This window comes from Colobus angolensis, unplaced genomic scaffold (assembly GCF_000951035.1).
Source record: "Colobus angolensis palliatus isolate OR3802 unplaced genomic scaffold, Cang.pa_1.0 Scaffold121, whole genome shotgun sequence".
NCBI lineage: Eukaryota > Metazoa > Chordata > Mammalia > Primates > Cercopithecidae > Colobus > Colobus angolensis.
This window is the reverse complement of record NW_012113253.1, coordinates 8,317,859-8,331,629: the sequence shown is the minus strand read 5'-3', so window position 1 is coordinate 8,331,629 and position 13,771 is coordinate 8,317,859. Positions and strand designations below refer to the sequence as shown.

The window sequence follows — 13,771 nt, the reverse complement described above, 5'->3', positions numbered from 1 at the left end:
GATCCTCCCACCTCAGCCTCCCAAGTAACTGGGACCACAAGAACATGCCATCATGCCCAACTAATTTTTTTTTTTTTTTCCTGTAGAGACAGGGTCTTACCGAGTTGCCCGGGCTGATTTCAAACTCCTAGGCTCCAGCAATCCTGTCTCCACTTCCCAAAGTACTGGAATTATAGGAATTAGCCACTGCAACTGGCCTCCACTGAGATTTCTATATGTCTCTGTAGGGATTTATACTCCAGTTACCATATCTCTTCCACTCTTGGTTGTTATGAGTGTCAAACCACAGGGCAGACTCACTGGCAGTCCAGAGAGTAGTTAAGCAAAGATGTATAATGATATATTCCTCTATCTCTGTAGTCATAGCATATATGGAGGGCCACACCTTAACAGGTATGTAGCAGAAAATAATATTGAACTGTGGGTACAGTGTTCCTGAACATCCAGATTGATAATTTATTATTTTCTTGCCAGAAGTCTCAGAACTCTTACAACTTCCCTGATTCTAGTAACAATATATAAGCTTCCACAGTGTTCTTTGAGCATGAGAGGGGTAAATAATGGCTAACATTTCTTAAGATCTTACCATGTGGTTATTAAATAAAATGCTTTGTCTCATTTAATCTTTACGAATATTCATGAGGGTAGCTATATTCTCATCCCCTTTTTACATATATGGGAACTTGTGTTAGAAAAATTAATTTGGGACTGGCACAGTGGGTCACACCTAGTATCCCAGCACTTTGGGAGGCCAAAGTAGGAGGATTGCTTGAGCCCAGGAGTTCTAAACTAGCCTGGGCAACGCAGGGAGACCCTGTCTCTACAAAAAAATACAAAAATTAGTCAGGCATGGTGACACATGCCTGTGGTGCCAGCTACTCGGGAGACTGAAGTGGGAGGATTGCTTGGGCCAGGGAGGTCAAGGCTTCAGTGAGCTGTGATCACGCCACTTCACCCCAGCTTGGGCAACAGAGTGAGACCTTGTCTCAGAAAATAAAAAGAAAAATTAATTTTCCCAAGAAAAAGTTAATGGAACTAGGATTTGAATCCCAATAGATCTGATCCAAAGTTCATGCTTTCAACTTCTATACTTCTTTGTGGAGAATCTTTCATGTGCCAGAGATGGTTTGAACCACCCAGTATGTATACATTCATTCATTCATTCATGAATTATTCATTCATTTATTCAGCAACTCTTTTTGAACATTTGCTGTATTCACTTTCCCAGGTGCTGTGAAAAATCAAAGCTTAGCCAAATGGAAATCATTCCCTCAAGGAATGTGTCCACCAGAGAAGATGTCATGTACAGAAATAACTATAACATGAAGTATACAGTGATTGGCACTGTAAAAGACATTTCCATTTTAAAAAATTATTTGTGTTCAGAAAAGGGAAAGGATTTTTCCATCGGGGGAGGTGAAAAGGCTGAGATAGGTGGTGGTCAATTTTGTTATTGATTGATGTGAAGGATTTAAACATGAGACAGTGAGAAAGTAAGGGGTATAGAGGTATTTCAGGCTGAGAGAAAATATAGGAACAATAACCCAGAGAAAAGAAGTTAGAGAAAATTATGTCATGGAAAACAAGAAAAAAGAAAATTTCAAGAAATGGTGGCTAAAAGTGTAATGCCATGGATATGTCACTTAGCACTAACCAGAACGTGTGCTTCTATTTCATGACATTTGCCCTCTTCTGCATATCCATTTTGTTCTCCCCTCTTCCTTCCAGCATCTCATCATATATGGATGCTCAAGTCACTGTTTAAAGAAAAGAAACTTAATTATAGGAGGAGGTAATGTTTATTTCCACATTTATTCCTGTTAAAAGATTGAGAATTACTTACTTAGGAAACAAAGGTTAAGGAGCAATCTATTCATTAAAGAAGCTCTTTTGAGATCCCATTATGTCCTCAAAAGTGTGTTAGGTGCTAGGAATATTTTTTTAAATCATGTGCCATTTCTGCCCTCAAGGATCTTAGAGTCTGCTAAAGGAGACAAACATGTAAATAAGTCATTACAAAATATAGTGAGTCCTGTGTTAGAGTAGTGTACTAAGTATAGACATGACACAGAGAGGCAGTGATCAGTTCTGAGGATGGTAATTAGGGAATGCTTCCAAAAAAGGAAACACATCTGAGCCACTCTTATTTTTCAAGACAAATAGAATTAACCCACATGTTCTTATCCTAAACAAACTACTTTAATGTGTCCTAGATGTCTTTTGTGTTAATACACAGAGATATTTTTTTTTTTTGCCCAGGCTGGAGTGCAGTGGCGCAATCTTGGCCCACGGCAACCTCCAGCTCCTGGGTTTAAGCAATTCTCCTGTCTCAGCCTCCTGAGTAGCTGGGACTACAGGCACCTGCCACCACACTCAGCTAATTTTTGTATTTTTAGTAGAGACAGGGTTCCTCACCTTGTTGATCAGGCTGGTCTCGAACTCCTGACCTCAGGTGATCCACCCCCTTGGCCTCCCAAAAGTGCTGGGATTACAGGCATGAGCCACCACGCCTGGCATAGAGATATTCTTTATTCATTTTAACAGTTGTGTAGAAATACATTCTATAGGCCGGGCACGGTGGCTCAAGCCTGTAATCCCAGCACTTTGGGAGGCCGAGACGGGCGGATCACGAGGTCAGGAGATCGAGACCATCCTGGCTAACACGGTGAAACCCCGTCTCTACTGAAAAAAAATACAAAAAACTAGCCGGGCGAGGTGGCGGGCGCCTGTAGTCCCAGCTACTCGGGAGGCTGAGGCAGGAGAATGGCGTGAACCCGGGAGGCGGAGCTTGCAGTGAGCTGAGATCCGGCCACTGCACTCTAGCCTGGGCGACAGAGCGAGACTCCATCTCAAAAAAAAAAAAAAGAAAAAAAAAGAAATACATTCTATAGATCTGCATGTTACATGTAACCAATCTATTGACAGATATTCGACTTGTTTCACCTTTTCTTATTAATAAACACAGTACTGAAGTACATACACACGCATGTGTATATACATATATATGTGTGCACACACTCCTTGCTTTGGAATCTCTGTAAAATAAATTCTTAGAAGCATACTTCCTAGGAAAAAAAAAAGTTTTGGCTGGGCGTGGTGGCTCATGGTTGTAATCCTAGCACTTTGGGAGGTTGAAGCAGGTGGATCACCTGAGGTCAGGAGTTCGAGACCAGCCTGGCCAACATGGCGAAACCCCTTCTCTAGTAAAAATACAAAAATTAGCCAGGCGTGATGGCACCTGCCTGTAATCCCAGCTACTCAGGAGGCTGAGGTAGAAGAATTGCTTGAACCCAGGGGGCGGAGGTTGCAGTGAGCCGAGATCGTGCCACTTCACTCCAGCCTGGGTGAAAAAGCAAAAGTCTCTCTCAAAAAAAAAAAAAAAAGTTGTTTTTTCATGCTTGTACGGTACTTAGACCTGTCAGTCTTCTTCAACTGAAAGGTTAGTAAATAAAATATTACATTATTGTTTTAATTTGAATCTCTTTGCATGTTGGTGAAGTTGAGTATCTTTTATCTTTTTGTGTTTACTGGCTGGTTATATTTTTTCTTCTGTGATCTAATTGCTGTGAGGGTCTGGGATTTTACCCAGTGAAAGCTAGTAAGTTATCTTGTTAGTGTTTCATGGGTGCTGGCAGAAGGAATAAGACTGCTGGTCAGAAGCAAAGAACTCTATTGCTTGTGGCATGGCAAGCAGCATGAGCACCATGTTTTCATTGGTTCCCCTTGTTCCCAAGTCCCACAGGGATGATGCAGAAGCGCCCCCAGGGGGATGTTCTGCTTGCAGTAGACATTTGGCACAGTTGAGGAACTTGTAAAATTGTCTTTTCTCTGTGATTATGTATCATTTTCTCATTGATTTGTAAGAGCTGTCTCCCATCAGAATGAATATTCCTTCACCTGTCATCGAATGTTACCTGTCTTATCCCAGTTTACTGTTTTAATTTTGATTTTGTCATGGGTTTCATGCCATACATACAAAAGTCTACCCTATTATAACATTTTTGAAATATTAGCATGTTTTTTTCTCTTACACTCTTACACTTTCACTTCTTAGCCTTCAGCAATTTTAATCATTTTGGAGTTTACTTTTGTGTAAAGAATGATGTAGGGACCCCCTTGGTTTTACCAAGTGACTAGTCAGTTCTTGCAAACTTCATTTTCCATCTTTCTCCTACTTATTTGATGTGGCACCTTCATTACGTTTTTTGTTTTTTTGTTTGTTTGTTTTTGTTTTTTTTTTGAGACACAGTCTTGCTCTGTTGCCCAGGCTGGAGTGCAGTCACTGGTGTGACCGCTGATCACTTCAACCTCTGCCTCCTGGGTTCAAGTAATTCCTCTGCCTCAGCTTCCCCCAGTAGCTGGGATTACAGGTGCATGCCACCACCCGGCCAACTAATTTTTGTACTTTTAGTAGAGACGGGGTTTCACCATGTTGGCCAGGCTGGTCTCAAACTCCTGACTTCAGGTGATCTGCCTGCCTCAGCCTCCCAAAGTGCTGGGATTACAGGCACGAGCCACTGTGCCTGGCTGGCACCTTCATTACATAGTAAGATTTTGTCTGGACTTAGCCCTTTCTCTGCTATTGTATTCTTTTAATCTATTTGTATGTTACTACACTAGCCTTATCTTTTACTTATTATGGGTTTATAATACATTTAACACCTTGCAGAATTTGTTATCCATTATTACTTTTAAAATTTTGGCTGTTTTTATGTATTATTCTTGGATTGTTCTTTAAAAATAAACAGGATGAACATATAATAATATGAAAAGAAATCCTAAACTACTGTCTTTTATAACCTTATTCTCCTCTAAAGGTCTTAATGCTATAACTTTTATAAAGGTTTAGTATGAATTTCAACAAATATAAAAGCATAGTTTCTATTTGCAATTTCTAAATTTTTTTTTATTTTAACATAGGTTCCTTGTAGCTTGGAATACTGGGATGAACTCCAGAAGGTTTTTGTTGCATTTAGAGAATTTAGTCTGTCTGAAAGCAAAGTTTGTGAACTGCAGTTGCCGGATGTCAATCTTGTGAATGACCAGAAGACATTAGTATCTTCAGATCTTTGGAGAATTGTCTTGAACAGCAGTCAAAATGGAGCTGATGACCAAAGGTAATTCAGTGACAGATGAGATGATAGTATTACACTGGGAAACAACGGTCAAGTCATCTTTTCCTATCTAGTGACCCCTCGCTTAACTGTAGCTTAGCTGTCTAGCAGCTGCATCTGTCTGAACAACAGATGAGAACCACAAAGAAAGACAAAATCTGATGTTTCAAAGTCTGTGTACTCAAAATCCTGTGTTTTTACTCATAATACAGCTCTGTGAGCCCTCACTAAGAACCTGTTCCTTAAATATAAAAAGAAAAAAATGCAAAAAAGCAAACTAAAAAAGTCTAGTCATCCTGAACCTCAAAATAGGAATACAGTCATACACACACCTCAACAGAAGCTTAATAACATCATAATCAATATGAGTAATGATTATCCTGGGGCATTAAAAGAAATGTCTTTAAAAAATTGAATTGTCTCCTTCTAAAAGGTAAATTTTAGAAATATTTTCATCTTAATTGGTTTTTTAAAACTTTAAAAGACAAGCCTCCCCTGGGCGACAAAGTCCAGCTCTCTCAAAAAAAAAAAAGAAAAACGACAAGCCTCCAGACACTAAGAAACTTGTGTAGCTAACCAAAATAACTCATACCCAAAGGATTTTATACAGATAAAGTTTTATCCACCTATAAAGCTTCATTGGCAATAAAGAATCCCTAGAACTGGCTGGGCAAAGTGGCTCACGGTTGTAATCCCAGCACTTTGAGAGGCCAAGGCGAGTAGACTGCTTGAGCCCATGAGTTTGAGATCAGCTTGGGCAATGTGAAACCCCACCTCTATAAAAAATACAAAGCTAGCTGAGCATGGTGGCACACAACTGTAGTTCCAGCTACTTGGGAAGCTGTTGGGGAAGGGATCTCTTGAGCCCCAGAGGGTGAGGCTGCAGTGAGCCATGATCTCACCACTGCACTCCAGCCTGGGTGACAAAGCAAGACCCTGTCACACACACACACAAAATCACTAGACCAGATTATCCTCATTTCAGTTTTTGCCTACTTAACACATCCACTAATTTACAGTAGAGAAAAATAGCTTAAGTAATCTATTCTTCAGTACTTCTAGCTTATGCACACCTGCTAAGCCCCTTTGCTCATACCCCCATAAAAGACAACAAAGTAAACCACAACCAGTGGAACAGTTTTCTTGGATCAAATACTATCACGTGTACTGTGAGGCTATGCTGTTCATTGCTGTAGATGCCCTACGTGCCACTTCTCCTGATGGGCTGGCTTAGTGTTGTTATCTTATTCCTTTTATGTAATACCTTCTTCTTTCCCTGGAAACAACGTTCTGACAGTAACAGAAAAAAAAACCATCCACCATTCCAGTACCTTGCAAATCAAATGTTTTTTCTTTCCTCTGTTACCGTTATTTTTGCCCGTATGTGTACATGCTTTTACAAGGTTATAATCATAGCACACCACTTTGTATTCCAGTTCCTACTTTTTATTATAAATTATTGTGAATACTTTTTCTTTGGAAATATTTATTTTTATTAATATATGTTCACTGAAGAACATTTGGAAAATAAAACAATACTGCCCATAATCACAAGGAGATAACTTCTGTTAACATTTTGGTTTGTAGCCTCATAGTCTTTTTCATTGATTATTTTGTATGCTTGATAATAATGTGTTTTGTGTTTTATATTTCATATATTCTAGTTCTAGGTCATTTGGGCTCTTTAAAAATATTTACTTTCCTAACAGTTTAGTTAGTATGATAGAATTACTGAAAATATATTAGAAGTAGTGTTTTAATTTTACCTGCATATAGTTCAGCAATAAAAAGAACACCCATCCTGTGATGAATTATTTCATGGATGGAAAGATTGCCTTTTCTAAGTTTAGGTTATCTCAGAAATACCAGGAAATCTCAGAAGACAGAGCTATGGATAACTAAATTGATTTTTTTAAATCTGAGTTTTATTAATAGTATCAAGTTAGAAATGACTTCTTGATTCTAATTATTATAAAGTAATGCATTTCCATCATCGAAAGAAGCATTGTAGAGAACGTTAATATCTCTGAATCTGAAACATTTATAAAAATTACTTTCGTGGTAAGCTTAGCAGTATAGAAATGTGGAGCCTTTAGGAAACAGAAATTTCGGTAGACAATCAAATTCAGGCAATTTTTCACCAAGCGTCTGACATTGTAATCACAAATCTTTGTCCTCACCAGAGATTTTCACCTTACCTAATATTTCACAATCGATCTCACTTTAAATTGTTTGAGATTAATCATTTTTCAGATAGAAATTGATATTAATGAAATTAAATTAGAAGAGTTGGTTTAAAAGTCAACATAATAAAACAATATTAAGGATTATATTTGTTTCATCCAATTTCTAGCAAGAAAAGAGTAATGATTTGATAATATGTCAATATTTCATGCAGACAGAAAGCTTTTACAGTTAGCCTCAGTATATTCTGTCACATGAGAAATCTAAATCTGGACAAAAACCTGGTACTTTTATTATTAGAGATTGTCTTATAAGGGATGGTCTCAGTGGTTTGAGAAGGATTTACATCAGACTATTGGACATTACTGAAAGAAAGGTCACAAAAATACATCCCATGAAGCCTAATTTAAAAAGAGGAGCCTCTTGCCTATAATTTGAGATGCATTTTTAATGTTCCTGTGGTAATGGCATCACTCTAAATATGTAAATAGAGGTAGCATTTAATAGAGATAGAAGACCTCTATTCCACCTTTTTTTTTTTTTTTTTTTTGAGACGAAGTCTTGCTCTGTCACCCAGGCTGGAGTGCAGTGGCGCGATCTTGGCTTACTGCAAGCTCCACCTCCCAGGTTCACACCATTCTCCTGCCTCAGCCTCCCGAGTAGCTGGGATTACAGGTGCCTGCCACCACACTTGGCTAATTTTTTTGTATTTTTTTTTAGTACAGATGGGATTTCACTGTGTTAGCCAAAATGGTCTCGATTACCTGACCTCATGATCCACCTGCCTCGGCCTCCCAAAGTGCTGGGATTACAGGCGTGAGCCACCACACCCGGCCTATTACACCTTTCAAGGTGGAAGACCTAGGTTTAAGGCTTGGCTCCATCACCATTATGCTATTTGGTGTTGAGAGATTGATTTCTAAACTGAGACTTTAAGGAATGAATAGGCACTAACCAGTTCAATGGATGACAGGGAGCCACCGGTGCAAATGACTGAAGACAAAAAAGAGTCAATAATTGACTGGGCTCAGTGGCTAACATCTATAGTCCCTGGACTTTGGGAGGCTGAGGTAGGAAGATGGCTTGAGCCCAGGAGTTCAAGACCAGACTGGGCAAAATTAGTGAGACTTTTGTCTCCACAAAAAAAATGTAAAAATTAGCCAAGCATAACGGTGCATGCCTGTAGTCCCAGCTGATCAGGAGGCCAAGGTGGGAGGATTGCTTGAGCCCAGGAGGCAGAGGTTGCAGGGAGCCAAGATCACACCACTATATTCTAGCCTGGGTGACAAAGTGAGACCTTGTCTCAAAAAATAAAAAATGAGTTATTAGTTAGGTTCCTATATCTTTAACTAATGGTTTGCTTGATCATATTACAGTTTTTGGGAGGGAGCATTTGAATTAAATGTTGACCTTTATAGTACTGACCTTTGAAAGCCTTCCCCTTCTATTTGCTGTACACTGGACTAGAGGCAAGTGATGCAGCCTCTGGAGCCCTGGTCATGCTATCCATTTCAGCTGTTTATCTTACTCCCATCACGTATGTATTTATCCACACCCATTGCCTGTTCCCAAAGCCTAAGTAAACCTCTTATCAATCAGGTTCTGACAGGAAACAGATGGCTACTCAGACTGGGTGACTGGGGAGAGTTTAATGAACTACAAAAGTGTGGGCTAGGAACCCTGGGAAACTGTCCCAATCTTAGGCCAAAAGAAGCCAAGTGATAGAGCCATTATCAAAACTCTAACTCAGAGTTGATGTTTGTAGCTATGTTTAGTAGAGGAACACAGCTAATGTACAGAGATCTGGCTACAAAGGAACCAGGAAAATACATACCCTTACCTCACTCCCCTTCTGCCTTCTAAGTCACCTTGTGGGTACCTCCCACTGACTGAATCCAAGGATAAGCCAGAGGACAAAGTAGCTTGTTGGTGCAGCCCAGAAAGCTCCCTTCTGGAGGCAAAGAAGAAGATGGGGAATGGTAGAAGGTGGGTCAAGAGAGCAAACAGAAGACATCCAGCAAGCACACACTCTTATTTGCAATTGGCAGCTTCTTACCAGGTGACTAGCCCTGGGAAGAACAAAAGGGAAAAGGAGTCGTGAGCCCTACTCTCTTGGGCCACACTGGCAGGTTCCCTGGGTTTGAAATCAATCAGGTGTCTTCTGATGGATCAGAAGAACTTTTTACTTTATTTATTCCCTCTTACCTTCACCCCTAAAGAGCTAATTCCAGAAATACTTATTTTGGCTGTGGAAAGTCACACAAATTACAGACATTTATCATATAACACAATAGTAACTGCAGATCTCAATATGTATATCTGGTTAATTCTGTATAAGTTGTTTGATGATAATGTTAAATTCTTGATCTGTGCCAAGACTTTGGTACTTTCCTGTCCATGTTTCACGGTCATCTTCTCACAATATTAAAGCATGTGAGAGCAGATTGCTTATAAGGACTTTTTATTCCTACCCCCAAAACGCTGACTTATGACAGAAGGCATCTTGGAAAGAGAAATGGCTTAAGGGTGTATGGCTCTTTCTTCATGTGATAAAAATTAAACCTCTGGTGAGTTGTATGGAGTGCTTCCATCTTTGGATGTGCTTTTTAATATATATATATATTTTTTTTTTCTTCCTACTCCTTTAAGATCTCATTAAATAAATCACTGTCCACTCATATTTTGGAATCTTTGAGACAGTGATCCACAGCCTGTGTGTGTATGAGTGTGTGAATGTGAAGAACTCCTTTTCATTTCCCAAAGCCTTGATTCTTGTATATATAGACAGTGGAGGAATCAGAGAAAGCGCAATGATGGATAAGTCCCTGAATCATTTCTTTTCTCTCTGCTGGTTGAACTCTCTCCTCCCAAAAAGTGACAGTGGCCTTCTAGATATTGTTTCTCTCGATTTGGCTACTTGGGTCTGCGCTTTTAGATGTATCTAGATTTTTGGGTAACTCGTTTAGTGTTATAAGCCATTTATACATAAATCTTGATGTTTGGAACTGCTTTGTCACCTGTGTTTCTAGTTACACACTTGTATAATCCAGGATTTATCCAGAAAATTTTTTCCTTTACCCTTCCCTAGGGCTAAAGCTGAGTTCTTGTCTTCTCTTCCTTGAGTGGAAGGAATACTTACATTTTTCCCCAGGTTTGCTTTTGAGGCCCTTTGCTATTTTCTTTTAGTTGGTGATTGAGCTCTGTATACGAAGTCCTCCAGGGAACTGGCCTTTGCCATGTAGTCCTTCTTGCATACACAGTCCTCAAAGTACTCAGGTGCTGCTCAGGTCTCAGAGTTCTTGGATGATGGTACTTATGAACTCTCTATGTCGTGTTGCCTACTCTGTGAACCTTGGGAAATTACTCTACCTTTTTTTTTTTTAAGTTAGATTTAAAGGAGTGTTTTACCTGAAGGCTCATTTAAGGTTATTTTTCAAACTACAAATTGGAGCACATTCATGGATTATGAAATAGCTGGTTACAACTGGAATTTTTTAAATAACATAAAATAGAAAATAGTTTGAAAAAGACAAATATTATATGATTCTACTTATATGAGATCCTAAGAGTAGTCAAATTCATAAAGAGTATAGTGGTGGCTGCCAGGGGCTGTGGGGAGGGAAGGATGGGGAGTGAGGGTTTAATGGACATGGAGTTTCAGCCTGGGAAAATCAAAAAGTTCTAGAGATGCATGGTGGTGATGGTTGCACAACAATGTGAATGTACTTAATGTCACTGAACTGTACACTTTAAAATGGTTAAAATGATAAATTTTATGCTATATATGTTAATATATTATCACAATAAAAAATAGTGTGTGTCATATTTTCAGAAAACCTTTTCCCCTGTTTTATGTGTGTATACTGGATTACAATAAAAGTGTGCTCGTTATTTTGAGTTAGAGTTAAGACATTTGAAAAACAACCATTGTAAGGAGTGGAAGAAACACGGTGCAACAGGCACACACGTCCTCCTGCATCATCTCTCACCCATTCAGCACTCTCCTGGGATGGACAGAGCAGTGTTCATGCAGTGGGTAGGGGAGAATTTATGTGAACCAACGTTGAGAGACAGTGCCCCATTGAGATGAATGCCAATATGCTGTTGTGAGATCCCTCTTAGGAAGCTAAAGAGAATCAATTAACATTAACCTATGTAGCCAGTACCTTGTCTTGCCAACAAGAAAAAGAAGAATGAATTTTTTTCATCATTTTTTTTAATCGAATGGTAGACATCATGCTAAGTAGTTTATATGCAGTAACTCATGTAATATTTGAAAAAGGTAGGTCTAATTTCTGTCCTCATTTTATAAATGAAAAATACTGAGATTTAGCCAAGTGAAATAACTTGCCTAATACTACAATATAAATTATAGCAGTGTATACATTTCATTCTGGGTTCTCCTACCTTGGTCATTCTCTGCTTAATCTCACAATCATGGTGGAAAGCAAGGAGGAGCAAGTCACATCTTAATCTCTATGCTATATTATACTACATTATAAAATCTTTATTACCATAAAGGGATCCTTACAGAAGTGACATTCAGGGCTGGATCTTTAGGGATTGTGCCTGGGTCCCCACAGTGCCATTAAGATAGGATCAGTCTACATCTAGATGTACTGGACACTCCTTGTTTAAATAATTGATCCCCTCTATAGGTCACTCAGGACAGTTGGTAAGTAATTCTTTGGCTAAAATGAAGGTATAAATAAAACACCTGCCATCCTTCTCACTGTCTAGAATGCTTCCACTGTTCTAAAATAACACTTAAATAACCCTCTGAATAAATTACTGAATCGTGAATTGTGTTTATTACTATTTGAGAGGTCTTGCTTCCAGGAGCTATTTTCCAGCATGTTAAAAGTGAAGAGCACCAGATAATTCTGTGAACACTGCCATTGGCCATGAATTTGACCTGTTTTGAAAGTCTTTTGGGAAAAGCGGAAGTATTGAAATACAAATACTATAAGTTGTGAGATTTTTTTACTTTTCTTTTTCTGCTTATTATACATCTGATGTTTGACCTTTTGAGATCTGAATCAGATTAAAGTCCACTGTTGTACCTAATTAGGGAAATTATACAAATGTAGCTACTGCAAGTCTCTAGCAGAGTCATCACTCATATTTATGACTATTTAGTCGTATTGTACTTAGATCATTTTAATCCTTAGGTAAAAGATCAACACATACATGCTACTTTTATAGTATATAATGGTGATTTAAGTTAAGTGGTGATTTTTGATTATATATCAAAAACTTTAAATGTGCTAATGTAAAATAGAGTTAAAGTATATTCAAATTACATATACCACATTATGTGTTTAAGAAGTGTGTGATTTTGTTGACTCCAGTTTTTAAGTAAAAGTTTTGATTTTTGCATACAGATTAACCTAGTAACCATTTTAGTCAGGATTTCAAGATTGAAGGAGTATTGCTGACTAGAGTAGTGGTACTAGCACTAATGCTTACTGGAGTATGATTTTATGATTCAGGAGCTACTGTATATACCTAAAAATATGTCTTACCATTGCTTTGTGCATTTAATTTAGGAAAAGTGAAGAATCAACCAATTTGTTACAAGTAAAGATTGTATTAGATACTCATGATGTTGTAGCAAACTTTTGCAATATATTATAATATTTGCCACTCTCAGGAGATAGAAAAATAAATCTTGGAAAATATCAGAGTGTCAAAAACTGTAATTGGCCAGAAAAATGCTTCAGATAAACCCCTCAGACTGTGTACCCATTTTTAAAAACTGGTCCCATAGAACTCTTGCCTGGATTTTTAGTAATATTTTGACTAATATTGTGCACTATTTCTAAAAACTTACATGAGTAGTATAAGGGAAAGAGTTCAAATGCGTAAAACACATGTACAACTAATATATCTTCCTCTTTCTGAATAAATACAAGTTTTAATTTTATCTTGCCAATGAAATCTTTTGTTAACTCTACAAATTCCTAGAAAGTTACTTGGATTACTGTGCCCATTATAGATGTTTTAAGAATATACTTAGCTGCGTTTTTGTGCATAGTCAATAACCTAGTGCTCCAAAGTCTGTTTTCTTTGTCTGCAATGGAGATTTACTAGCATTGCAGTAAATGCTTACACCACAAAACTAAACTCTTTGAGGTTAAACAACTCAGTAAACATGTTGGAATGCTCCTAGCTTTCATTTTCACCAGCCTGTTTCACAACCTCTTTCAAAACCCAATGGAAGATTCACACCTCTGAAAATCCCACATGATTCACCCATGCCATTAAGTTCCTCTTGTGTTTCCACTCTGGCAGCACTTCCCGCTTGCCTGTTCCTGGGGGTTGGTTCTGTTTGGTAATTTTTGTAAATGTCTATGTACTGAGTATCACCAGTTAGACTGTGAGTTCTTTGAAAATCAAGGATTTCTTTCTTTAGTGTTTCCTGTCACAGTTCTTCCTAGGACACTGTAAATCACATTGCTTGTCCTTAGGCT

The 13,771-nt window shown here is 38.3% G+C and overlaps 1 protein-coding gene across 1 annotated transcript in view; it reads left to right on the top strand.

The window, feature by feature from the left end:
* The window catches only part of VPS13B (vacuolar protein sorting 13 homolog B (yeast)), an 873,819-nt gene that overhangs the window by 751,133 nt on the left and 108,915 nt on the right, over positions 1-13,771 (top strand). The window contains exon 40 of the mRNA XM_011931782.1: positions 4,921-5,117. Coding sequence (XP_011787172.1) covers positions 4,921-5,117 — 197 coding nt within the window. The remainder of the gene's footprint in view (positions 1-4,920; positions 5,118-13,771) is intronic.